At 35.2% G+C, this 27,786-nt stretch overlaps 1 protein-coding gene across 2 annotated transcripts; it reads left to right on the top strand.

The window, feature by feature from the left end:
• Positions 1-3,350: 3,350 nt before the first annotated feature.
• LOC137819397 (disease resistance protein RUN1-like) lies at positions 3,351-7,279 on the top strand. 2 transcript variants are annotated; one of them, XM_068623231.2, is made up of 5 exons: positions 3,351-3,939; positions 4,104-5,110; positions 5,185-5,439; positions 5,541-6,245; positions 6,614-7,279. In XM_068623231.2, exons 1-5 carry the CDS (start codon positions 3,750-3,752, stop codon positions 7,061-7,063), a joined length of 2,607 nt encoding a protein of 868 aa, XP_068479332.2. In that variant the 5' UTR covers positions 3,351-3,749; the 3' UTR covers positions 7,064-7,279. The 2 variants fall into 2 exon arrangements, with proteins under 2 accessions (XP_068479332.2, XP_068479330.2); XM_068623229.2 differs by having other exon boundaries at positions 4,027-5,110.
• The last annotated feature ends 20,507 nt before the right edge of the window (positions 7,280-27,786 follow it).

Genomic DNA, 27,786 nt, shown 5'->3' with positions numbered 1-27,786 from the left:
TCATGCATAGTGCAGTTCAAAAATTGGTACCAAAGTACAAGCTTTGTCCAATCTTTTCAATTTTGTTTGTGGCTTTCGGCTATGTAGTGAGCTTTGATTCCCTGAAAGTAAAATAGTCAACCAGTCCACCATTAAATGTCGAGTGCAAAATAGTTTTAACCCAGTTGCAGAACTTATCATGAAAATAAATTTATGCAAAATAGAGAGTAGGAAGTCCCAATTGAGAGTGTCAAAAAGTCTTCTTTATATCATTGGCCACATTACTCCTTTAGCTTTAGAATAGGGCATATTAATACCCTTGGAGGCAATGCAAATACTATCACTAATTCACCTTCCTTTAACAAAACTATTTTAATGAGGGTACATAATACAACTAGCAATATTACTTAGTCTATCGGCCAAAAATTTAGTAATGATTTTAAAACAAAAATTAGTAATAGTTTTAGGATATGAAAGTCTTTTAAGATTCTCAACGCCTAACACTTAAGAAAAAAGAGAGATAACACTAGAGTTCTTATTAGGGAGATCCAATTTTGAGAGAAAGATTACTTGATAACTTTATAATTGTTATTGCAAACTAAATCCTAGTAAGTTTTAAAAAAGAAACCTCCAAAAAAGACAAAGAACAACATTAAGATTGAAAATCAGAATCTTTATCTCTTCGTTAGTAGGATCAAGAGTAATTAAATCATTTCCAAAGTTAGAAACCATAAGAGTACACAAAACTATTCATAGCAATCAAATTATGATTAGTGCCAATGCAAATAAGTGAATCACTTTGTTATTTTTCAGTCAAGATAATATTATACTCAACCAACATTGAAATGTGACGACCCTTCTATATTTAAAAGCAGGGTGTTTCTTTCTATATCCTATATTTTTTTGAAATACCTAAATTACTCTTAGACAATTTTGGATGATTTCGAAATAGGAAGTGTTAGGTAAATAAAAGGTGTTTTCGGAATAGGAAATTCAGAAAACAAAAAATCTATTAGGGGACTAATTTTTTTTACTTCTAAAATGGTAAATCCGAAATTCATAAAATTGTTCCAAAAAATATGTTCCAAAACATTTTAGAAAGAGTAATTTAAAAGTCATTTTTAAAAGGTAAAACAAAGTTTTAAAAAAATATGAGGTGCAGAGAAAAAGTTGTTAGAATGTAGAAAGAAACACCCTTAAAAATAACATGAAAAAAAATTAGTACCTCTATCACCATCATTGTACCAACAACACAAGCTTTCACTTGCCAAAGTTTTTATTGTATATCTAACGCCAAAGTTAGATCATAAAGATATCAAGTCAGCCAAAACACAATCACTTTGTGCCACAATTTATTTTGAATGCCAATAAGAACAACTTGTTTATCAAGAACAAATTTTATTAACATCACCAAACACACTTTTGTTTCAACATTTCAAGGCCACCTTGACACTTTTGAGCTTTTGTCACAAGTTAAATGTGGAATAACTCAAATAAGAACATTGTTAAACATCTTTAATGATTTTAGAGCAATCAACATGGTCATTCCAAACTTTGAGGAACACAAAAAGAGAGGATAAAACTGTTTTTTTTTATAAGCAATGAATAAATAAAATTAAGGGATACTTCAGGAGTATCCCAACCCATATACAGTAACCCAGAAGTGGACTTCCTATATCATCTACAAAAGAGACTCTCCTTTATGGTTGGGGCAGAGCAACCTTAAAGTGAGAAAACCATACTCAAAAAACAGCCAACAGGTTACCTTAAGCAACATACAACTCGAGACGCCCAAAACCGAGGCCCTCTACATTCACCTCGCCACGCGACGAGTTACCCATGCACATTGCCTTCGGCGACCACCGACTACACCCATATAGAGAACGCCACTTCCTCGACCGGCGATCATGTTGACATTTGCATAACTTCGACGATCACCGACTACGCACGCATGGAGATCGCCGTTCGTCGACCGGCGATCATGTTAACCTTTGCATCACTTCGACATCCACCGACTACGCACGCATTGAGATCGTCGTTTCAACGACCGGCGATTCTGTTGACCTTATATAACTTTGGCGACCACCGACTACATACATATGGAGAACGCCGTTTCAAATAACTTCGGCGACCACCGACTACACACATATGGAGAACGCCGCTTCATAAAGGAGAATAACTAAATGACACGAAGACAAAAGTTAAAATGAGATAACTTTTCATGTTTTTTTTTTTTTTGAGTTTAGACATACTAGACCAGCAAACTACAATTCCAAGTGATTATAAATGAAGAAAAAAAAAGAAAATGTTTTGTACTACCTAGTATAGGAAAATATATAGCAGTTAATATCCACCCATAACCATGACAACTAACTAGTACAACTTATATCTCTAGTACTTGAAAAGTAATCACTCCACATTTTCCTAACAATCGGCTTAGTAGTCATTATTGAAATAAGTTATAGGTTCAAAACTTTATAAATATCACCTGGGAGAATATTCTTAATTTAATTCAATATTTTTTTTTTTATTTGCTCATTCATTCTTAACTCTTACGGATTTGAATGTAGAGATCATCACTCAATTTCAACCATAAAGTTCGACAATCCTTTACCAAAAATGTAAACTTAGCTAAACAACTTGTCATCCATTTCAGCTTATTTCCAATAAAAATGTGTTTAATAATTTAACATAATGATATTGAAATAATGTTATAAAAATATGCCATATAATTTTGTATTCAAATAAAAGGGAAAATTACTTTTACTTTGTCTTCTTAATAAAATCAATTACACTCACCTCATTTGTATTTTTAGTAATTGATAATAAACTTCATAAATTTTAGTAAACTGACGTCCAATTCTTTTATTTTATTTATTTAAAAAATAAATTCAGATGTAGTGACGTTTATCTAAATTGTATTTATACTTTCTATTTTTCTTTCATTATTACAGTGGCCTCTTTAAATATACGTTAATAGGGAAAGAAAATTTATTTTTTATTCTTTTAAAATTTAAAGAGATACGTGCCTAACAGAAAAAGAGAGATAACATAATGCTTTCTTAAATAAAAAGTAAAGTTAATAGGTAAATTTAGAAAAAAAGAGAATATAATTGAAAAAAATAGTGTAATACTTTTCTTTTGGTTCAGAGTGGGTGTTGGTCTAACTTCTTAAATGGCTAAAGTAAATAATATTGATATATTGAGAGCCTGTTCTATTATATAATCTTATTTTTTTTGTCTAAGATTTTTGTTTTTTATAAAATAATGAAAATATATATTTTTTTTTAAATGAAGGTTGTATAATATAACAAGTTGTAAATATATTATTTTTCTAAAGTAAAAATGGGTGCTGCAATTCACGAGCTTCCAGGACTATGAAAAATAAATGTATTAATCTTTGTCTTCTTTGAATGGTTTTCTGTCTTGACTGTGTTGCATTTTTGTTCTCTCTTCTTCTAACCGTTGACCTTCCATGGAATTGGCCTCTTCATCATCCAAAATCCCACTGATGTACGATGTGGTCATAAACTTTAATGGAGAAGACATCCAAAGGAAATTTGTTTCTCATCTCGATTCTGCTCTCTCTGCTGTTGGCTTCACCACTTTCCTTCACCACCCCAATGCACTCCACCCAATTCACATCCAACAACCTATTCTCAATCTCTCTCGTGTAGCAATTGTTGTTTTCACCAAATCCTATTCTCAATCTGCTTGGTGTCTTCAACAACTCCATCAAATCATTGAATGGCACGAAACTTATTGTCGACATGTTCTGCCCATTTATTACGAAATTGAGCCATCTGATGTACGTCTTCAGATGGCTGATTTTGGTAAAGCCTTCAAAGAAACGGCACAACACACATTCTCAGGACAACAACTGGAGCATGCCATATCCAGGTGGAGCCACGCACTCACCAAAGCTGCAAATTTCTTTGGATGGAATGAGAGCAATTACAGGTAAATCACTCACCAAATGAACTATTTAAGCTTCTGATTTTTGTTTTGTAATACATGACTTCTTCTATAATTGCTATTGAATTGAAGGAGTGATGCTGAACTAGTGGACGAAATTGTTAAGACCGTTCTTAATTTACCAGTCTTGTCTGCTACCAAATTTCCAGTTGGATTACAATCGCACATGGAGGACCTGATTCGAACTATCAAATACAAATCTACGGAAGTTTGTAAGATAGCGATATGTGGACAGGGAGGATCTGGTAAAACCACCCTTGCTAAAGCCATCTACCATCAAATTCATGATACATTCACGGAGAAAAGTTTCATTGAAGATATTGGACAAGTTAGCAGAATAAGAGGGGATCTTCGTGTACTAGAACAACTCCTTTCAGATGTCCTAAAATCAAAGGTAGAGATAGATAGCTTTGAGATGGGAAGAACTATGATTCGGGAAAGACTTTCTGGGAAAAGGGTGCTCATTGTACTTGACGATGTGCCTGAGTTTAATAGAGAACTACTATGGGAATACCGTCATTGGTTCGGAGGAGGAAGTGTAATAATCATTACAACAATACCTGAAAACCTACCGAGGATATATGAAGTTGATTCTGTTTTTCAGGTAAAGTTAATGAACGCAAACGAGTCCCTTGAGCTTCTTAGTTGGCACGCATTTAGAGAAGCAAAACCAAAACAAGAATACCATGTACTTGCAGAAAGAGTAGTTTCTTATTGTGGAGGACTACCTCTAGCTCTTGAAGTCATTGGAAGTTATTTATATGAAAGGACGAAAGAAGAATGGAATTCAGTATTGTTACGATTAGACAATATTCCCCAGCACGATCTTCAAAGGAAATTGAAAATAAGTTTCGACCGTTTACGCAATCAAATGGAAAAAGATTTATTTCTTGATGTATGTTGTTCCTTTGTTGGTAAGAGCAGAAGCTATGTTACGAAGATCCTAAATGGCTGTGGAATAGACGCTGATAGTGGAATAAGAGTTCTCATAAAGCATAGTCTCATACAAATTAATAAGGACAACAAATTAATAATGCATCCATTGCTACGAGAAATGGGAAGAGAAATTATTCGTCAAATTTCAGGAAAGGAACCTGAGAAGAACAGTAAACTGTGGTTTGATAAAGACGCAAGATATTCACTGTCAGAGAATACGGTAAGAACATCCTTTATCTATGCTTTTTTAAACTCCTTTTGGAATCTCATGTGCAATATATTTCTTTTTCTTAGCTCTTTTCATCTAAGGGCACAAAAATCATTCAGAGATTGCCTACCGGAAGAGATTTCTTCGGAAGCTATCCTTTACATGTAAGCGACCCATCAAGACTGCTGAAATTAGGTAGAGATTACCATCTTAAGAAACTAAGATGGATCAGTTTGCGAGGGTTTTCTTCAGAATATCTACCTAACGACTTTTATCTGCATGATGCAATAGCCATTGATGTAAAACACAGTCTTCTTCGATTCCTTTGGAAAGAACCCCAGGTTTTTATCACGTGCCATTCTCTTTTAAAATTGTTATTTGTTTTCACTTATAACTATTTCGTTCTCATTTACTTCCTTAATATTTTATCAAAACTATGAAGGTTTTGGCGTGGCTAAAAATCCTTAATCTTAGTCACTCCAAGTACTTGAGAGAAACCCCTCACTTTTCCGGACTACCAAGTCTTGAACAGCTCATTCTCAAAGATTGTCCAAGATTGCGCAAAGTACACCGATCTATTGGACGTCTCTGCAATCTTATACTGCTAAATTTGAAGGACTGTACAAGTCTAAGCAATCTCCCCAGAGAGATATATAAGCTGAAATGTTTAAAAACTCTGATTCTATCTGGTTGTTTAAAGATTGACCTAATGGAAAAAGATATAGTACGAATGAAATCCTTGATAACTCTAATGGCTGAAAATACAGTTATGAAACAATTGCCTTTTACAATTGTAAGCCCAAAAATCATTGGATATATATCCCTACGTGGAAGTGAGGGATTGTCACATAATCTTTTTCCTTCTATCATTCGGTCTCGGATGTCGCCAACAATGAATCCCCTATCTTATATTCATCCCTTCATGGATATGGAGGATAATAGTTGGGATGATATTGCACCATTTCTTAGAAGCCTCGCGAATCTCCGAACTGTTCTGGTGGAATGTGACGCCGAGTTTCATCTATCTGAACAAGTAAAAACTACAGTGGTCGAATATGGTGGAAATAATACAGAATCAGCAATTTCAAAGAATCACCTCAAGTCTTTTCTGACTGGTGTTGGAAGATACAAAGAATTCTTCAATACTGTAAGCGATAACATACCTAAGGTTCTTCTAGTTTTCCTTGTGTTTATTACCTTAACCATCATTTTAGCTATTATTTCTGAGATCATAATATATTCCTAATGAAAGTATCTGATGTTAGTAATCAACCAAGCAAGGCATTATGCTTATAATATCTACTACCAAATTTATTTCCACTTTCTTGGTTTACTAGCTTCATGATTGCTTTATTCCCATTGATCGTAGAAATATAAACTAAGAGACAAAAACAGACTAAATCACTAAAGAAGAGATGGGGATGTATACACAACAAAACTATGAACCAGATTTGTTTTAATCATGTATAACATTTTTGCTTAACTAAACATGCCCTTGTTTATGACATGAAACAGGTATTTGCAAGCAGTGAGTCATGTGATGTTTCTCTCCCAGGTGACAATGATCCTTATTGGTTGGCCCATATGGGTGATGGACATTCTGTTTCTTTAACTGTGCCACAAGATCGTGTCGTGAAGGGAATGGCTTTCTGTGTTGATTATTTATCAACCTCCAAAATCATTGAACCTAAACTTACTACTGTCTTAATTGTTAATTACACGAATTGCACATGCCAAATACACAACCATGGCACGGTAATTTCCTCTAATGATGAAGATTGGCCGGGCATAATGTCAAATTTAGGATCAGGAGACAAGGTGGAGATTTTTGTGAGTTTTGGTAATGGATTGGTGGTCAAGAACACAACTGCCTATTTGATATGTGATGAATCAAATGACTTGGAAAAGGAGCCTGTACCAAAGAAAAAATCTCTCCTTAAATTCATAAAGAAAACTCTAATGTGAGTTCTAGTAAGTCATTTATGTTTTTTTGAGAACTGAGTTATGGAATTAATCCTTGTGTCTTTCATTGCAATTTATTTTTTCTAATCCTTTCCTTGTATTTCTTTGAGTATAGTTCATAGTTACGAGATTCATACTTATTTTACCCTGTTTCTCACTCCTCAGATTGTGCTTCCTTGGCTTTACTTGAATTGAACTGTTTATTGTATTTGCTTTGTCGATGTTTCTTTTGTCAATTTTTTTCATTTTTAGCATATTCATTTGATATGTCCAAATATAATCTTTAAAAAATTCAAAAAATAACCATGTAGACAAATACCGCTAATGGTTAAAAATTACAAATGTGTACTTTTTATTGATTAGGCTTTTATGTTTCATATATAAAGTTTTTATCCAAGTAAAAATTAATAAATATAAACTATTTCAAGAATGTTTCAATCATGTTAAAATCGAACTTAGAAAAAAAAAGATAATCATAGAAAACCTATAGCTTATGCTTGCAAACCCATGAAAACTAAAAAAAGCATGATGTTGTGATCCAAAGGGAAACCAAACCAGCAGCTGTAAGGCTACAATAAAAAAGTAACACAAGGCTACCAAACCAACCTGTAGGGATACCATGAGCGGAAGCGTAATAATTTCAACCAAAGATTATGAGAAATTAAAGTAACAAGTAAAGTGAGAATGATACCATAATTTTTAGGTAGAAAACCCCTTTAAATAGAGGTAAAAAACCACCAGCGAGAGAGCCAAAACTTCCACTATAATGGTACTGGGAGTACAATGAATTCCTCTCTAGCTAATAGATAAATAGCCCCAAAACAAATCCTCTCTATATGGGTTAAACACTTACACCCAAGAGATGAAATAGAGAGTATAGGAAAAGAGAGAGGAAGCAAGTGTGTGTTGCTGTATGTTGTGTGTTGCTGTATGTTGTGTGTTACATTGCTTGAAGGAAGCCACTATATATAGTGGTTCTAGGAGACAACAATAATAAATTCAATTAATGGTAATTAATCTCCCATTGATTGCAATTGTTTGTGGCAATTAACCTCCCATTAATTGCAATTGATTGCGGCAATTAACCTCCCATTGATTGCAATTAAGTGTGGCAAGTAACCTCCCATTAATGCCAAGATAACAATAAAGGTGAGTCATAACCCACAAATCTCCACAATAAAGATGAAGCCTTGATTAAGTATGGATAATACCAGCTAAGTTCAGGCAATGATCGAACTTAGCCGATGGAAGTGGCTTGGTCAACATGTCTGCAGGATTTTCGGCCGTATGAATTTTTTCAACAATTATATCTCCTGTATCAACAATGTCTCGGATAAAATGGTGTTTAATTTCAATGTGCTTGGTCCTTGAGTGATACTTACTGTTCCTGGTCAAGTGGACAACACTCTAACTATCACAAAATATAACAAGAACATCTTGTTGAAGACCAAGTTCACTTACCAAGCCTCGAAGCCATATAGCCTCCTTCATTCCTTTTGTAGCAGCAATATATTATGCTTCAGTGGTGGACAAAACCGCAATGGCTTGAAGTGAAGAATACCAACTGATAGCAGACCCACATAGGGTAAAAATGTAGGCTGAAAGTGACCTTCTCCGATCTAAATCACCACCATAGTCAGCATTAACATAGCCAACTGCTCCTCCGGGATCGGCTCTATGTTGATCAAATACCAAACCAAGATCTGGAGAACCTTTCAGATAATGAAGTATCCATTTAACGGCTTCCTAGTGTGCCTTGCCTGGATTATGCATGAACCTGCTAACAATGCTAACAGCATAAGCTAAATTAGGTCTAGTACATACCATTGCATACATGAGACTTCCAATTGCATTTGAATACGGGACATGTGACATGCGTCTTTTGTCCTCGTCTGGTTTTGGACACTGATCTGATGACAACTTGAAGTGGGTGGCAATTGGAGTATTAACAACTTTGCAATCTCGCATTCCAAATTTGTCAAGCATCTTAAGAACATACTTCTTTTGTGATAGAAAAAGTTTTCCAGCTAGTCGATCTCTGTTGATCTCCATTCCCAAAATTTTCTTGGCAGGACCTAAGTCTTTCATATCAAATTCACTGCTAAGTTGGGCCTTTAACTTGTTAACTAAAGATTTATCTCTTACGGCAATCAACATGTCATCAACATATAACAACAAGTATATAAATGACCCATCAGATGTCTTTTGAAAATAAACACAGTTATCATAGCTACTTCTGGAGTATCCATGTCCAATCATGAAAGAATCAAACCTCTTATACCATTGTCTTGGTGATTACTTCAAGCCATAGAGAGATCTCTTCAAACGACATACATGGTCCTCCTTTCCAGGAACAACGAAGCCCTCAGGCTGCTGGATGTAAATCTCTTCCTCAAGATTACCATGAAGAAAAGCAGTTTTCACATCTAACTATTCCAGCTCCAAATCATACAAGGCAACTAAAGCAAGTAATATACGTATTGAAGTATGACGAACAACAGGAGAAAATACTTCATTAATGTCAATACCTCTCTCTTGAACAAAACCTCTTACAACAAATCTTGCTTTATTCCTTGTACTCTCAACACCAGGGATCCCTTCTTTTCTCTTAAAGATCCACTTGCAACTAATGACTCGTTTTCCTTCTAGTAACTTCACCAATTCTCATGTTTCGTTTTTTAGAAGACTCTCAACTTCTTCTTGCATAGCAGCAATCCACTTTGTTTAGTCGTCACCAGAGATAGCTTCAGAGTAATTATTGGGTTCACCTTCTTCACCCATCTCTTGTGCAATAGTTAAAGCATAAGCAATGTTGGCAAATTCTGCAATTAATCTTTGAGTTGGTTTCTTGGTCTCTGTTGTGGAAGTTCTTGAGCCATAGACCACGACTGTGGTAATCCTCGTCGTTTAGGTGGACATTGCTCATGTGGACTCAAATGTTCACTTGTACCATCAATAGTAATGACTTGATCATCTTGGGTACTGGAGGAATTGGGAACGTCTTCCTCATGAGCGGGTGTTTTAATCTCAAACTCCACTTTCTCTCGAGCCTCTTCCTGGCCACCTGTATCAATTGAGGAAATGACAGTATCTTTTACAGAAGAGAGCATAGCATTTTCATTAAAGGTCACATTCCGACTGTGAATTATTTTGTGAGATTCTGGGTCATACAAACGATAACCTTTAACCCCTGAGCCATAACCCAAGAAAATGCACTTCTTAGCACGAGGTTCTAATTTTCCCTCGTTTACATGAAAATAAGCAGGGCAACCAAATATTTTAAGATTAGAATAATCAACAGGGTTACCTGACCAAACTTCTTTTGGAATGTTGCAATCATTTGATCTGTTAGGAGAGCGGTTTATCAGATAGCATGTCGTTGAAGCTGCTTCAGCCCAAAAAGATTTGCTCAAACCAGAATGGGAGAACATGCAACGAACTCTCTCCAGGATAGTTTTATTCATTCTTTCTGCAACCTCGTTCTGTTGTGGAGTACTTGGGATGGTGAAGTGTCTAGAAATGCCTTCCTTCTTGCAGAAATCATTGAATTCATTCGAACAGAACTCAAGGCCATTGTCTGTCCTTAGCCTCTTTATCTTCTTGCCAGTTTGATTCTCAATCAATAATTTCCACTCTTTAAAAGTGGAAAATGCTTCATTCTTATGTTTGAGAAAATACACCCACAGTTTTCGTGAGAAATCATCAATAATTGTCATCATATAACGACATTTACCTCTGGAGGGAACTTTTGACGGACCCCAAAGATCCGAATGAATATAATCCAAAGTACCTTTGGTTCTGTGTATGGCTTTAGAAAAACTAACCTTTTTTTTGCTTACCAAAAATGCAATGTTCACAGAAATCAACCTTTCCAGTACAGTGGTTACCAAGGTGACCCTTCTTCTTGAGGATTAGAATTCCCTTCTCACTCATGTGACCTAATCTCATGCCACAACTTGGTGTTATCTTTGTTGGGTGAGGCAACAGCTACAGAACCTGTAACTGTTGAACCCTGCAGCACATACAAACTATCACATCGAATTGCCTTTAGTAACACAAGAGCTCCTTTAGACACTTTTAAAACTCCACCTTCAGCTGAGTATCTACACCCATGAGATTCAAGGGTGCCTAAGGAAATGAGATTCTGTTTCAACTCAGGGACATATCTGACACCTGTTAAAGTTCTAACAATTCCATCATGTGTCTTGATTTTGATTGTTCCTTCACCAACAACTTTGTATTGAGCATCGTTTCCCATCAAAACAAGACCATTATAAATTGGTTCATATGTGGTAAACCAATCTCTATTGTAAGACATGTGAAAAGTACAACCAGAATCAAGAATCCATTCATTTTTAGACCTTTGTTCAGTGTTGAAAGCTACAAAACAATCCCCATCAGATTTAGTTTCAACAATACTAGCTTCGGCAAATTTTTCTGGTTGTTTACCATTTAGTTATCTTCTCTATCTTGCTTATTTTTCAATTTATAGCATTCAGAGATCTCGTGTCCCTTTTTCTTGCAATAACGACAATATTTGGAGTTCTTGCCTCTAGATTTTGACCTAGATTTATATTTATTGTTCCTACCTTTCTCTTGGTTTCTCCCTCTAACTACTAATCCTTCACCAGAACTTTCAGAATGAATTTGAGTATCAAATTTTTCTTTGGCTAGTAAATTAGTCTTGACATCATCAAAGCTTAAGGTAAGATAATTACCGTATAACATAATTTCTTTGAATTGTCGATGCGAGGGTGATAGAGAAACAATAAGTAGAACGACTTTATCCTCATCATCAATTTTAACATCCAAATTTTCCAAATCAATTATGATGGAATTAAATTCTTCAAGGTGAGATTGGATGGGAGTACCTTCAGACATTCGGAGTGTAAAGAGTCGCTCCTTTAACTGGAGTTTTTTTGCAAGACTTTTGGTCATGTATATAGACTCCAATTTACTCCATATGCCTGCTGTACTTTTCTCGTTGATGACCTCACGCAACACCTCACGGGACAAGCATAACTGGATTGCAGACAATGCCTTTTCATCCATCTCATCCCACTGCTCCTCCGTCATAGTGGTTGGTCTCATCATTTTACCTGCCAGAACATTCTTTAAACCATTCAGTGAGAACAGCTAGCATCTGGACTCGCCAGATAGCAAAGTTGATTTTACCATCAAATTTCTCAATATCCAATTTCGACATTATTGAACAACAGATCCTGGTTGAATTATCGAAAAAGCTCTTATGCCAATTTGTAGGGATATCGTGTGCGGAAGCGTGATAATTTCAACCAAAGATTATGAGAAATTAAAGTAACAAGTAAAGTGAGAATGATACCAGAATTTTAAGGTGGAAAACCCCTTTAAATAGAGGTAAAAAACTACCGGCGAGAGAGCCAAAACTTCCACTATAATGGTACTGGGAGTACAATGAATTCCTCTCTAGCTAATAGATAAATAGCCCCAAAACAAATCCTCTTTATATATGGGTTAAACACTTACACCCAAGAGATGAAATAGAGAGTATAGGAAAAGAGAGAGGAAGCAAGTGTGTGTTGCTGTATGTTGTGTGTTACATTGCTTGAAGGAAGCCACTATATATAGTGGTTCTAGGAGACAACAATAATAAATACAATTAATGGTAATTAATCTCCCATTGATTGCAATTGATTGTGGCAATTAACCTCCCATTGATTGCAATTGATTGTGGCAATTAACCTCCCATTGATTGCAATTTAGTGTGGCAAGTAACCTCCCATTAATGCCAAGATAACAATAAAGGTGAGTCATAACCCACACAACCCCATCCATCTAGTGAAACCAGTGAAGGAGAAGCGAAAACCAGCAAGACTCAAGCAGGACATAATTAACAGATACATCTAATTAACCATTCTTTATACCAAAAGTTTTTCAAATAATGAAAACAACTTTGTGCCAAATAGTGAGTCAGATTTGAGCCTGCTGCACAAGTTCCTCACCAGAAAAAACCATTGAAACATATGATCCTCGATGCCCTTTCTTTTCTCAAATGGCCACCATGTTGATAGCACTTGATCCACCAACACCAATCCTGCTACAATGTTCATACCTTCACTGCTACAATGTACTAGGCACGTACCTGCATCAAACCACCCCTCTCAACCATAAACTGTATAACTTACCACAATTCTTCTTTCCTTCATAATCCAATAAACCATTGCCCATTATATTTCACAACATATATTAATAACATATCCGTACTAGTCAAACAACTCTTCACTTAAAAAATAAATGACATTGTCTCATCATCCTCCCACACATATTGCAAATATTACTCACCATAACTATCCCACATCTTTCTAATTAACCTTTGTATTAATCTTATTTTCCAAAACCCTCCAAGTTGTGGTATATGTTGAAGGCAGTGCCTTAATTCTCCAAAATTCTCGTACATGGACTTGCCTTTCCCCTCTACTTCACCCTTTAAGATTCTATATGCTGATTTAACCGTATAATTTGATGTCTCTCCTTACTTCCATACCCACTTATCGTCTTTTTCCATGTTTAAACTTGTGTCTTCCAAAACTTGTGTCAATTGATGTGCTTGGTTCTTTTCCCACTCAAATAAATTCCTTCTCCGCTTCTATAACCAATTGTTATTATTCCACTCCCTAACATGATACAACTTAAAAATATCTGATTGTGCTTAGAGAAAATAATCTCGGGAACTTATTTTTTAGTTCTTCATTATCCGCCCATTTATCTTCCCAAAAACTAATCTCCATCCCATTTCCTACCTCTCAAGTTATATTATCATCAAATTTACTTTCCCATGAAGCCCATGCTATTTTCATACCTTCCGAACTCCAACCCCATAAAAATTTTCTCTGCAATTTCATTATCTCCTTCATTACCATTATTGGCATTCTATATAAAGATAAATGAAACAGAGGGAGAGATGAAAGCACTAATTTAATTAAGCATATCCTACCTGCCATAGATATAAATTTACCTTTCCATCTACCAAATTTATTCCTCATTCTTTCCATCACATTCCAGAATTTATCTCTTGTGGCACCCCCCAACTAACATTCCCAGATATTTAAATGGTGTTTTCATCACATCACAATTAAGAATTTTCGCAAAACATTGAATCAGATTGTGATTAACTACCACCCCTCCAATTTTACTCTTTAGAAAATTTACCTTGAAAATTTACCTTAAAGTCAGATGCTAATTCAAAGCAGTTTCGAATTACCTTTATAATAAACACACTTTGAGTATTGATTTTACAGAAAAATAGTGTATCATCCATGTATTGTAGCATATTCACCTTAACCAACTTATCCCCATTCTCCATACTTTCTATCATATTTTTCTCAACTTCTTTTCTTAAAACCCCTACTAATCCTTCTACAACTATAAGACACGAGAAATGTGTTAAGGGGTCTCCTTGTCTCAGCCCCTTCTGTGGTTTAAATTCCTGAGTTGGACTCCCATTCACTAATACTGACACCAAAGATGATTCTAAACATGCTTTTACCCAGACTATCCATCTTTCACAAAAATCTAACTTTCCTAACATATAGTAGATGAACTCTCATCTTAGTGACTCTTAAGCCTTCTCGTAATCCACTTTAAAAAATATTCTTTTTTCTCTTCAGTAGAACTTCGTTGGCCATAACACTATCCATTAAACCCTTACATTATATGAGTGTTGACTGCCTAAGATCAATAACTTTATGTGAGTATATTATTCTTGATCTCTTCCCAACAAATTTTATAAAACCAAAATTAAAGTCGTCACAACATTTCATCTTCTGTAATACTTCCTACCAACATTTCATCTTCTCCATGAATAGTTTTAAAATTTGTATTATCTAACCTGACTTGTTGCTATTCTCTCCCTGAAAAAATTGTCTAACCTTTTCCTTAACAACCACTTGATCCTGACACCATTGACTATTCTCTAGCAAATCATTAATCCCATTTCTTGACCTTCACTATTTAATTATAGAGTGAAAAAAGTTTAGTTAGTGTGGTGAGTTGTTCCACTGTGTAGTGTAAGAGAAAGAGAGAGATAGTGACTCTGATTCACTCGCCAAACCATCTGCACAACCATAATTCATTATACAGATCCCTCTTTCCTCATTTCTCCCTTAACGGACAAATATACCCCTCCCCTCTCCATTTCATTTATATAATTCATTTATATTAAAATAATAATCTACATCTATATCTACACTTAATAATCAGAATTATCTTATAATAATTAGAAATGTTAGACAAATCTCTATAACATTTCTAATCCAAAACATCATGATAATCACTGATAAATCATAAAAATTATATATAAAAGAATAAAATAATATTTCTAATCTGAAATTTTAAGATAATAAGTTTATTTGTCTTGTTTTATATACAATGTTAAAAGACAAATATATTTTGATACCAACTTTATCAATTTCATATAAAAAAAATTATTATTTTATTATAATATAATATTTATTATAGTTATGGAATGATTATTTTTTTGTTATTACAGTGTGAAAGAAATTCTATTCCATAATTAAACCTGGAACCAAACTCCTAGTTAAAATTTAAAAGAAAATTAACAAATTTCACATTTGTTGTTTAAATTTATTTTAAGAAGATATTTATTTGAGAGAAAATAATAATGCATATTTATATTTTAACTTGAAAAAGTCGAATCTAATAACTGGAGTTATGGCATGGGCAATCTATAATTGTAGTTGAGTCTAGAATTCTCTAGAAGTTGGTCACATGGGTCATCTGTGTTGAAAATTCTGTTTTTTAACTGCAAGTACATAAGTACATGTCATATTTTATTATTCTGTTTTAATTGTTAATTTAATATCTTTAGGTAACTGCTCATTAAATTAGTTAAGAATTTATTACTGTAAGTATTATAAATATAATTGTCATATTATAAATATAATTGTCAGTAAAGATAATAAAATATCTTCTTCTGAATTATTTAAAAAACTAAGGGTGGGCAATCCTTTATCTTCATCATCTTCCTCTGTCAGATTGCAGATTTTACCCTATTTTCTTATTCCTCTCAACAACTCCACCTTTCTCTCTCCTCACTTACTCTCTCTAACATCTTCTCCATTTATGCTTACACCCTCACCATACTCTTCCACCACACAACCACACAATGGGACAACTCAACAAATTAGCTAAACTTTTCTTCAAACTCTTCCACCACGCAACCATAAATCCCAAACGCTAATTACTCCTCCCCTGTTTCTGTCAACATCCTCGTTTATGTGAAGAAGCCAGCATTCAAAACGTTTCTCTCAATCTCATTATTTCAAACCCTAAACATTAATCTGACGTGTTTTTACTTTACAATCCACGTAATCACTTTTCTCTGGTAATCACTTTTCTCTGATACATAAACATCTTTACTAAATTAACTATTTAACTATTAACTCTAATGTAAAAGACGAAAAAGGTAATTAAACTAACAAATTTTATTAACATCACCAAACACGCTTTTATTTCAAGATCATTGACACTTTTGAGCTTTTGTCACAAGTTAAATATGGAACAGCGGAATAAGAACCTTGTTAAACACTTCAATGATTTTAGAGAAAAAAAACTTTGAGAAACAAAAAAGAGAGAGGATAAAACTGTTGAGTATAATAACTAAATGACATGAGCAAACTAGATGAAAAAAGTTAAAATGAGATAACTTTACATGTTTTTTTTATTTAGACATACTAGACCAGCAAACTATAATTCCAAGTGAGTATAAATTAAGAAAAATAAAATGTTTTCTACTACCTAATATAGGAAAATATATAACTAATATCTGTTAACATATTTAATATTTAGTTTTTTTTTAATTTATTACACTTTGTTTGTTTGACCCAACTTTTCTTTTCTGTTTCTCTTAATCTTTTTTCTTATATATACACCATGTATTTTACTCTCTCATAAGTAAATAATTTTTTTTTGTATTTTCTTTTATCTATTTTTCTCTCTTTTATGCTTAAGTCATTGTCTCTTTTTCATTTGCAATTAGGGTTCTTATTTGATGTGCTCTATTTGATGCACCACATCAGACAAGGAATATTCATCTTCATTGATTATAATATGGTATCAGAGCTCTTCGAATGAAGAGTTCTACTACACTTATCTCTTATCTTTATTTCCCCATTTGTTGTTCTTGGTTATCTTTTCTGTTCTCTTTCAAAATCTTGATTGTGTTTCAAAATCTCTTAGACAATGTCTAATGAAAACCCTAGTCTTCATAGTCTTAATAGTAGTCACACTATTACATGCAATTTATGTGGTAAATACGGTCATACTGAGGTTGTTTGTTTTTGCAAAGTGGATTTTCCTTTTGGTAATGTTAAAACCTCAAAGTTTTCTTCTACTAGAAAAGTTTGTTTTTTTTGTAATCATCTTGGCCACATTGTCGACACCTATTATAAAAAGCATGGGTTCCCTCCTGGCTACAAATTCACCAATTGGACATCCCAAGCCAATAATATGATTACTACTGACACTTTTTCTGAGTTTTTTTTCCTAAAAAACAGGATGTAAAGGGGATTCAACTTACATCACAATAGTGTCAGTGTCAATTCCTGACCAACATTTTGCGTCAGCAAAATCTTGAGGATCCTTCCCCTCACACTCAAATTAATCAAGTTGGCACCTTCTCTGCGAATGAAATCTCCAATACTGAGCAATCTTCAACAGGTAAGTTTCTTTCTTCACTATCTGCTATAAAAGAATCTTGGATTATTGATTCTGGTGCCACCGATCATGTTTGCCACAATTTGAACGTTTTTACTACTTATACTAAAATTAAACCTGTCTTAATTAGTCTTCCAAATGACCAAACTGTTTATGCCACATATTCTGGTTTAGTACGTTTTTCTGATAAGTTTTATTTGTCTGATGTGTTATATGTGCCTCATTTTCAATTAAACTTAATATTTGTTTCTAAACTCACACACCAACTTAAATGTACTTTAACTTTCACTTCAACCCACTGCATTATACAGGACAATCTCACCCAAGAGAGGATTGGTACAATTAAAGCTACTGCTGGCTTGTACCTTGTCACTACCTTGCCTACTTCTAGCTGTTCTAAACCGCATTATTTTTCTCCTTTTATTAATTGTAATATCACGGAAAAAACATTTTGGCATTATAGACTAGGACATCCTTCACTTGAAAGATTACACGTCTTAAGCAAACAATACTCTTTTTTTATTACAGTTGATACTCATCATGTATGTGACACTTGTAGTCGTGCAAAACATAGAAAACTTCCTTTCACTTTAAGTAATATTGTTACCTCTGCTATTTTTGATCTTGTACACTTTGATATTTGGGGACCATGTTCCATAATTTCTATGCAAGGTTTTCGTTATTTCTTGACTATTGTTGATGATTACTCATGTTATACTTGGGTTATTCTTTTGCATAACAAATCTGAAGTGCGTCAGCACAATATTAACTTCACTGTTTTCGTTCAAAATCATTTCAAAACTAATATCAAAACAATTCGTACTGACAATGATGTTGAGTTTGCAATGTCAAATTTTTATGCTTCAAAGGGAGTTATACATAAAAAATCTTGTGTTGAAACACCACAACAAAATGACATTGTAAAACGTAAACATCAACACATACTAAATGTAACCTGGGCTTTACTTTTTCAAGCAAATCTTCCTCCTATTTTTTGGGAATTTGCTGTAAATCATGTTGTTTTCTTAATAAATGTTATTCCTACTCTATTACTTAATAACATCACTCCTCATGAAAAGTTGTTTGAAAAATCGTATGATATTTCCTTTTTAAAAGTGTTGGTTGTCTCTGTTATGCTAGTACCATTACTGTACATAGAAAAAAATTAGATGATAGATCTATCAAAGGTATTTTTCTTGGCTTCTCGCAAAATACAAAAGGTTATATTATCTTAAATTTAAAGTATCATAGCATAGAGATATCAAGACATGTAATCTTTCACGAAAATCACTTTCCATATAAATTGGACAGTGGCTTGCCTAGGAACCCCAACACTTTATCTCTCCCTATTTCTAATGCATATAATTCTGCTTTTGATTTTTTTTTTTTCTGATACTGCACCTCCTGTCGAGCCATGTGTCTCTACTCCTGCATCCAACATTGCACCTCCACTAGAATTATCACCGCCTGCACCTCCAGGAATCACCTCACCCTAATTTTCAAGAAGATCAACTTGTCCTCACCGACAACCTGCCTATCTTGTGGATTTCCACACTGCAACCAACACTGTAAGTAGTAGATATCCTATTCATAATTACTTGTCTTACAATTCCTTATCTTCCAATTTTAGAAATATTATTTCCTCTATCAATTCTCATCATGAACCTCAGACCTATAACGAAGCCTCCAAACATGCTTATTGGCAATCTGCCATGCAAGATGAGCTTCAAGCTCTTGCTGCTAACAATACTTGGCAACTTACCCCTCTCCCTCCAGGAAAGAAAACAATTGGTTGTAAATGGGTATATAAAATAAAATACCATTCAGATGGCACTATTGAGCGCCACAAAGCTAGAGTTGTTGCCAAAGGGTTCACCCAACTTGAAGGACTTGATTTCTTAGACACTTCTGCACCTGTTGCTAAACTTACAACCCTTCGCCTTCTCCTTGTTGTTGCCACTACCAAAAATTGGATTTTAAAACAACTTGATGTCAATAATGCCTTTTTTCATGGTGATCTCCATGAAGAGGTATAATGGACTACCCCACCTGGCCGCTCTCTTCCTTCTCCCCAACATGTTTGCATGGTTCAACAGTCTTTGTATGACCTTCGTCAAGCTGGTCGCCAATGGTACGCCAAACTTTCTACTTTTCTTTTATCAAATAATTACTTTATTTCTGCTGCTGATTACTCTCTTTTTCTTAAATATAATAACGATAAACTCATTGTTATTCTTGTTTATGTTGATGATTTGGTCTTAACTGGTGATGACACGGAGGAAATCAATACAATTACTACATCCCTTCACCATCACTTCAAGATAAAAAAATTTAGGTCATCTCACTTACTTTTTGGGACTGAAAATTGCTCGAAATAGTTCTGAACTTCATTTAAGTCAACGCAAGTATACTCTTGATCTTCTTCACGAAACTGGCATGCTTGACTCTGCACCTGTGGCCACTCCTATGATTCACACCTCCCGTCTCTCTCCCGACCAAGGCTCCCCTCTTGATGCTGATTTAACTTCCCAATACAGAAGACTCCTTGGATGTCTAATCTACTTAACCAACACGCGACCAGACATCGCCTTCGCTGTTCACAATTTAAGCCAATTCATATATGCACCCACAACTCATCATCAACAAGCTGTCTCACGTCTTTTGCATTACCTCAAGGGCACCCCTGGTGAAGGACTATATTTTTCTCATACTAGCTCACTTCACCTCTTTGGTTTTAGTGACTCTGATTGGGCAACATGTCCTACCACACAGAAATCTATCACTGGATATTCCATATACTTAGGAGATTCCCTAATATAATGGAAATCAAAGAAGCAACCAACTATCTCCCGCAGCTCCTCTGAAGCCGAGTATAGAGCCCTTACCACCACCACATGTGAGCTACAATGGTTGTCTTACCTCCTTCAGGATTTACATCTTCCTCTCTCCCATCCCGCAACCCTGTATTGTGACAACAAATCTGCCCTTCAAATAGCGTCCAATCAAGTCTTTCATGAACGCACCAAGTACATCGAAATTGATTGTCACCTAGTTCGTGATAAACTTAACTTTGGTCTCCTCAAATTGCTGCCCATTACTTCGCCATGCAAGTTGCTGACATATTCACCAAGCCTCTTGCTTTCGCACAGTTCTCTACTCTCAAATCCGAGCTGGGCCTGACGAATATCTACTCCCCAGCTTGAGGGGGGTGTTAACATATTTAGTTTTTCTGTTTTAAGTTATTGGACTTTGTTTGTTTGGCCCAACTTTCCTTTTCTGTTTCAGCTAGGTCTTAGTCTTTTTTCTTATATATACACCATGTATTTTACTCTCTAATACAGAAGTAAATAATAATTTCTTTTGTATTTTATTATCTCTCTTTTATGCTTAAGTCATTGTCTATTTTTCATTTGCAATTAGGGTTCATCAGAACCTCCCTTTCTTCATTGCGATTACGTGCGATTACATGTGCTCCATTTGATGTACCACATCAGACCATGAATATTCATCCTCATTGACTATAATAATATCCACTCAGAACAATAAGAATGATTGAGATAAGTTATCTAGTTTAGGGTTTAAAGTTTACACATCACTTTGGGAAATATTTTTAGTTCAATTTAATATTTTATTATTATTTTGCTTTCATTCATAACTCTTATGAACTTGAGTGTCTGAGAGTTTTCTGCAGTTAAATTATTATTTAGTTTTCAACTATAAACTCGACAACTCTTATTACAGTAAATGAAGATGAATATTCCTTGTCTGATGTGATGCTTTAATGTAGCGTACGTAACCGCACGTAATCGTAATGAAGAAAGAGAGGTTTTGATGAACCCTAATTGTAGAGAAAAATAAATATAAAAGAAACTTTTATTCACTTGTATATTAGAGAGTAAAATACATGGTGTATATATAAGAAAAAGATTAAGACCTAGCTGAAACAGAAAAAGAAAGTTGGGTCAAACAAACAAAGCCCAATAATTTAAAATAGAAAATTAAATATATTAACACCCCCCTCAAGCTGGGGAGTAGATATTTTTCAGGCCCAACTTGGATTTGAGAGTAGAGAATTGTGCGGAAGCAAGGGGCTTGGTGAATATGTCAGTAACTTGCATTGCAGAAGTAATGGGCAGTAGTTTGAGGAGACCAGAGTTAAGTTTTTCACGAACTAGGTGGCAATCAATTTCGATGTGCTTGGTTCGTTCATGAAAAACTTGATTGGAAGCTATTTGAAGGGCAGAGTTGTTGTCATAGTATAGGGTTGCAGACTGGGAGAGAGAAAGATGTAAATCTTGAAGGAGGTCAGACAACCATTGTAACTCACATGTGGTGGTAGCAAGGGCTCTATACTCGACTTCAAAGGAGCTGCGAGATATAGTTGGCTGCTTCTTTGATTTCCATGATATTAGGGAGTCTCCTAAGTAGATGGAATATCCAGTGATAGATTTGTGTGTGGTAGGACATGTTGCCCAGTCAGAGTCACTAAAACCACAGAGGTGAAGTGAACTAGTGTCAGAAAAATATAGTCCTTCACCAGGGGTGCCCTTGAGGTAACGCAAAAGACGTGAGACAGCTTGCTGATGATGAGTTGTGGGTGCAGATATGAATTGGCTTAAATTGTGGACAGCGAAGGCGATGCCTGGTCGCGTGTTGGTTAAGTAAATTAGACGTCCAAGGAGTCTTCTGTATTGGGAAGTGGCATCAGCATCGAGAGGTGAGCCTTGGTCGGAAGAGAGACGGGAGGTGTGAGTCATAGGAGTGGCCACAGGTGCAGAGTCAAGCATGCCAGTTTCTTGAAGGAGATCAAAAGTATACTTGCGTTGACTTAAATGAAGACCAGTACTGTTGCGAGCAATTTCCAGTCCCAAAAAGTAAGTGAGATTACCTAAATTTTTTATCTTGAAGTGATGGTGAAGGGATGCAGTAATTGTATTGATTTCCTCCGTGTCATCACCAGTTAAGACCAAGTCATCAACATAAACAAGAATAACAGTGAGTTTATTATTATTATATTTAAGAAAAAGAGAGTGATCAGCAACAGAAATAGAGTAATTATTTGATAAAAGAAAAGTAGAAAGTTTGGCGTACCATTGGCGACCAGCTTGACGAAGGCCATACAAAGACCGTTGAAGCTTGCAAACATGCTAGGGAGGAGGAAGAGAGAGGCCAGGTGGGGGGCTCATGTATACCTCTTCATGGAGATCACCATGAAAAAAGGCATTATTGACATCAAGTTGTTTTAAAATCCAATTTTTGGTAGTGGCAACAACAAGGAGAAGGCGAAGGGTTGTGAGTTTAGCAACAGGTGCAGAAGTGTCTAAGAAATCAAGTCCTTCAAGTTGGGTGAACCCTTTGGCAACAACTCTAACTTTGTGGCGCTCAATAGTGCCATCTGAATGGTATTTTATTTTATATACCCATTTACAACCAATTGTTTTCTTTCCTGAAGGGAGAGGGGTAAGTTGCCAAGTATTGTTAGCAGCAAGAGCTTGAAGCTCATCTTGCATGGCAGATTTCCAAGAAGCATGTTTGGAGGCTTCGTTATATGTTTGAGGTTCAGGATGAGAATTGATAGAGGAAATAACATTTCTAAAATTGGAAGATAAGGAATTGTAAGACAAGTAATTATGAATAGGATATCTACTACTTACAATGTTGGTTGCAGTGTGGAAATCTGCAAGATAGGCAGGTTCTTGGTGAGGACGAGCTGATCTTCTTGAAAATTGGGGTGAGATGCTTCCTGAAGATGCAGGCGATGATAATTCTGATGGAGGTGTAATGTTGGATGCAGGAGCAGAGGCACTATTTGTTGGAAGATCATAGGATAATGAGGTTGGTGGAGGGACAGTATTGGGTGCAGGAGTAGAGGCACATTGCTCGACAGGAGATGCAGTATCAGAAAAAAAAATCAAAAGCAGAATTATATGCATTAGAAATAGGGAGAGATAAAGTGTTAGGGTCCTTAGGCAAGCCATTGTCCAATTTATATGGAAAGTGGTTTTCATGAAAGATTACATGTCTTGATATCTCTATGCTATGAAAATTTAAATTTAAGATAATATAACCCTTTGTATTTTGCGGGAAGCCAAGAAAAATACCTTTGATAGATCTATCATCTAATTTTTTCATATGTGCAGTAATGGCACTAGCATAACAGAGACAACCAAACACTTTTAGAAATGAAATGTCATATGGTTTTCCAAACAACTTTTCATGAGGAGTGATGTTATTAAGTAATGGAGTAGGAATAACATTTATTAAGAAAACAACATAATTTACAGCAAATTCCCAAAAAATAGGAGGAAGATTTGCTTGAAAAAGTAAAGTCCGGGTTACATTTAGTATGTGTTGATGTTTAGTTCTACAATGTCATTTTGTTGTGGTGTTTCAACACAAGATTTTTGATGTATAATTACCTTTTGAAGCATAAAAATTTGACATAGCAAACTCAACATCATTGTTAGTACGAATCGTTTTGATATTAGTTTTGAAATGATTTTGAACGAAAACAGTGAAGTTAATGATGTGCTGACGCACTTCAAATTTGTTATGCAGCAGAATAACCCAAGTATAACGCGAGTAATCATCAACAATAGTCAAGAAATAACGAAAACCTTGCATAGAAATTATGGAGCATGGTCCCCAAATATCAAAGTGTACAAGATCAAAAATAGCAGAGGTAACAATATTACTTAAAGTGAAAGGAAGTTTTCTCTGTTTTGCACGACTACAAGTGTCACATACATGATGAGTATCAACAGTAATAAAATAGTATTGTTTGCTTAGACATGTAATCTTTCATGTGAAGGGTGTCTTAGTCTATAATGCCATAGTGTTTTGTCTGTGATATTACAATTAATAAAATGAGCAAAACAATGCGGTTTAGAACGACTAGAAGCAGGCAAGGTAGTGACAAGGTACAAGCCAGCGGTGGCTTTAACTGTACCAATCCTCTCTTGGGTGAGATTGTCTTGTATAATGCAGTGGGTTGAAGTGAAAGTTAAAGTGCATTTAAGTTGGTGTGTGAGTTTAGAAACAGATATTAAGTTTAATTGAAAATGAGGCACGTATAACACATCACACAAATGAAACTTATCATAAAAACGTACTAAACCAGAATATGTGGCATAAACAGTTTGGCCATTTGGAAGACTAATTAAGACAAGTTTAATTTTAGTATAAGTAGTAAAAACGTTCAAATTGTGACAAACATGATCAGTGACACCAAAATCAATAATCCAAGATTCTTTTATAGAAGATAATGAAGAGAGAAACTTACCTATTGAAGAATGCTCAGTATTAAGGATTTCATCCGTAGAGATGGTGCCGACTTTAATTTGAGTGTGAGGGGCAGGATCCTCAAGGTTTTGCTGACGCAAAATGTTGGTAAGGAATTGACACTATTGTGATGTAAGTTGAATCCCCTTTACATCCTGTTCTTTAGGAAAAAGTTTAGAAAAAGTGTCAGTAGTAATCATATTATTGGCTTGGGATGTCCAATTGGTGAATTTGTAGCCAGGAGGGAACCCATGCTTTTTATAACAGGTGTCGACAGTGTGGCGAAGACGATTACAAAAAGTGCAGACTTTTCATGTAAAAGAAAACTTCGAGGTTTTAACATTAACAAAAGGAAAACCCACTTTGCGAAAACAAAAAGCCTCAGTATGACCATATTTACCACAAAAATTGCATGTAATAGTGTGACTACTATTAAGACTATGAAGACTAGGGTTTTCATTAAACATTGCCTAAAAGATTTTAAAACCAATCAAGATTTTGAAAGAGAACAAAAAAAATAAAAAATAACCAAGAACAGCAAAGAGGGAAATAAAAATCAGAGAGAAGCGCAACAGAACTCTTCATTCGATGAGCTCTGATACCATATTACAGTAAATGAAGATGAATATTCCTTGTCTGATGTGATGCTTTAATGTAGCGTACGTAATCACACGTAATCGTAATGAAGAAAGAGAGGTTTTGATGAACCCTAATTGTAGAGAAAAATAAATATAAAAGAAACTTTTATTCACTTGTATATTATTGAGTAAAATACATGGTGTATATATAAGAAAAATATTAAGACCTAGCTGAAACAGAAAAGGAAAGTTGGGTCAAACAAGCAAAGCCCAATAATTTAAAATAGAAAATTAAATATATTAACAAACTAACCTAAATAACTTGTCATGCATTTAAGATAATTCCAACTTATTTTCAATAAAAATATATTTTTTTTTATCAGCAAAAAGGATTGAATAACAGGAACCACTTAAGGGGTGGTTCAACCCTTATAGATACATAAAAAAATATGAGACAATTTCTCTGGTCTCCCAAACCAACAAATAGAGAGACAAACAAATCTACCACTAAAACCCCGTACAGCCCGTACACTTTCAAGACTAACCCGTACAAATTCAAAACTAACCCGTACAAATTCAAATCTAACCCGTACAAACTCAAAACCAAACCCAATACAATCTCTTTGCAACCATATCAAGGGGCAAAAAGAACAACAGAAGCTTAGAACAACAAACAACCCAATTGAAGGAGTAACTCTTATAAAAGCTCACTTTATTGAAAACATACAATCCCTAGGATCAATGCGCCACTCAGAGTAAGTAAAACTAGCAGAAACAGTTTTAGAAGTTACCCAAGACCAAACATTTAATTGTGCCAAAGTGAACACTTTCGAAGGATCGATCACCCCCTCCTTGAAAAATATGCTTCCATAATTTACTAGGTACAGCAATCCAAACACAATTCCAAACTACATTAACTTGGACAGGAGCATTTAGCAAAATAAAATACAAGAAGTGAGTTGTTGGGACAACATGGCCAACCGACGCAATCCCTAAACATGTATAGCACTGATTCCAGACTAACCAAGCAATCCTGCAATAAAAAAACATGTGATTTGTCGACTCCACAGCCATCCTGCAAAAACTACATAGATTGGTATCCACCAAAATCTCACGCCTCTCCAAGTTAGCTTTTGTGGCAATCGAATTAATCAACACCCTCCAAGTGATAATCTGTGCTGAGGGCAAAGCAGGAGTCTTCCAGAAGAAGACAAACACACTTTTTCCCTCAACAGGGCCTCTTAAAAGAGCATAGGCAAATTTTACCGAGAAACCACTATCCTTACCAGCCTTCCAAACTCGACTATCTGCAGAATCAAGATAGGGGTCTTTCCATGCACTTCTTGTAACAGATGGACTTCCTGGCATATATTTCCCGATCAAACAGACCTCTCCTCCAAATAAACTTCCACTCCCATCTATCATTAACCTACTCCCCACAAGACTGTAAACTACCTTCTTTATTACCACACAAAGAGAACAATCTTCGGAATTTACTTTTCAAATCTTCGTTGCCCACCCAAACATCTTTCCAAAACAAAATATCCTTCCCGTCTCCCACTCTCCACTTGCAACAATTCTCAAAGGATTTACCCCAATCCTCCATCCCCCAAACCCCCTTCAAGTCTCTCCACCAACTGGAATCCTTAGCATTACTTCTTTGTTCTTGTAAATTTCTCCAGCCTCCGTATTTAGATTCAAGAATTTCTTTCCACAGACCATCATTCTCAGTCTCCATACGCCAAATCCACTTTCCCAGCAATGCTGCATTGAAAAACCTTAAATTCAAAATTTCAAGACCACCAGCTTCTCTAGGCACTCACACACCTTTCTCCACGAGACCCACGCTACTTTCCTTCCTTCGTCTCCCCATCCCCACAAAAACCTTCTCTGTACCTTTTCAAACTCCTTTAACACAGCAACAGGCAGTTTGTACATGGATAAATAAAACAACGTAATGGCAGAAAGCACCGACTTAATAAGACACACTCTCCCTGCCAACGAGAGAAATCTGCCTTTCCATCTACCCAACCTGCTCTTAACTCTTTCTAATACACCATCCCAAAACGAGATTCGCTTGTGACTCCCCCAAACGATCAACCCCAGATATTTGAAGGGAGTTTTCATCACTTCACAATTAAGGATTGCAGCATA

Source organism: Phaseolus vulgaris, chromosome 10 (genome assembly GCF_051622355.1).
Source record: "Phaseolus vulgaris cultivar YP4 chromosome 10, ASM5162235v1, whole genome shotgun sequence".
In the NCBI taxonomy this organism is placed as follows: domain Eukaryota; kingdom Viridiplantae; phylum Streptophyta; class Magnoliopsida; order Fabales; family Fabaceae; genus Phaseolus; species Phaseolus vulgaris.
The sequence above is the reverse complement of the archived record's forward strand: the minus strand, read 5'-3'. Positions and strand labels throughout refer to the sequence as shown.

What these genes read in the sequence shown, in the direction of transcription:
- LOC137819397 (XM_068623229.2), top strand. Translation starts at nt 3,455, where the DNA reads ATGGAATTGGCCTCTTCATCATCCAAAATCCCACTGATGTACGATGTG. An exon ending in TGGAATGAGAGCAATTACAG is followed by an intron (nt 3,940 to 4,026) that starts GTAAATCACTCA and finishes ATTGAATTGAAG; the next exon opens with GAGTGATGCTGAACTAGTGG. An exon ending in TCCTTTGGAAAGAACCCCAG is followed by an intron (nt 5,440 to 5,540) that starts GTTTTTATCACG and finishes AAAACTATGAAG; the next exon opens with GTTTTGGCGTGGCTAAAAAT.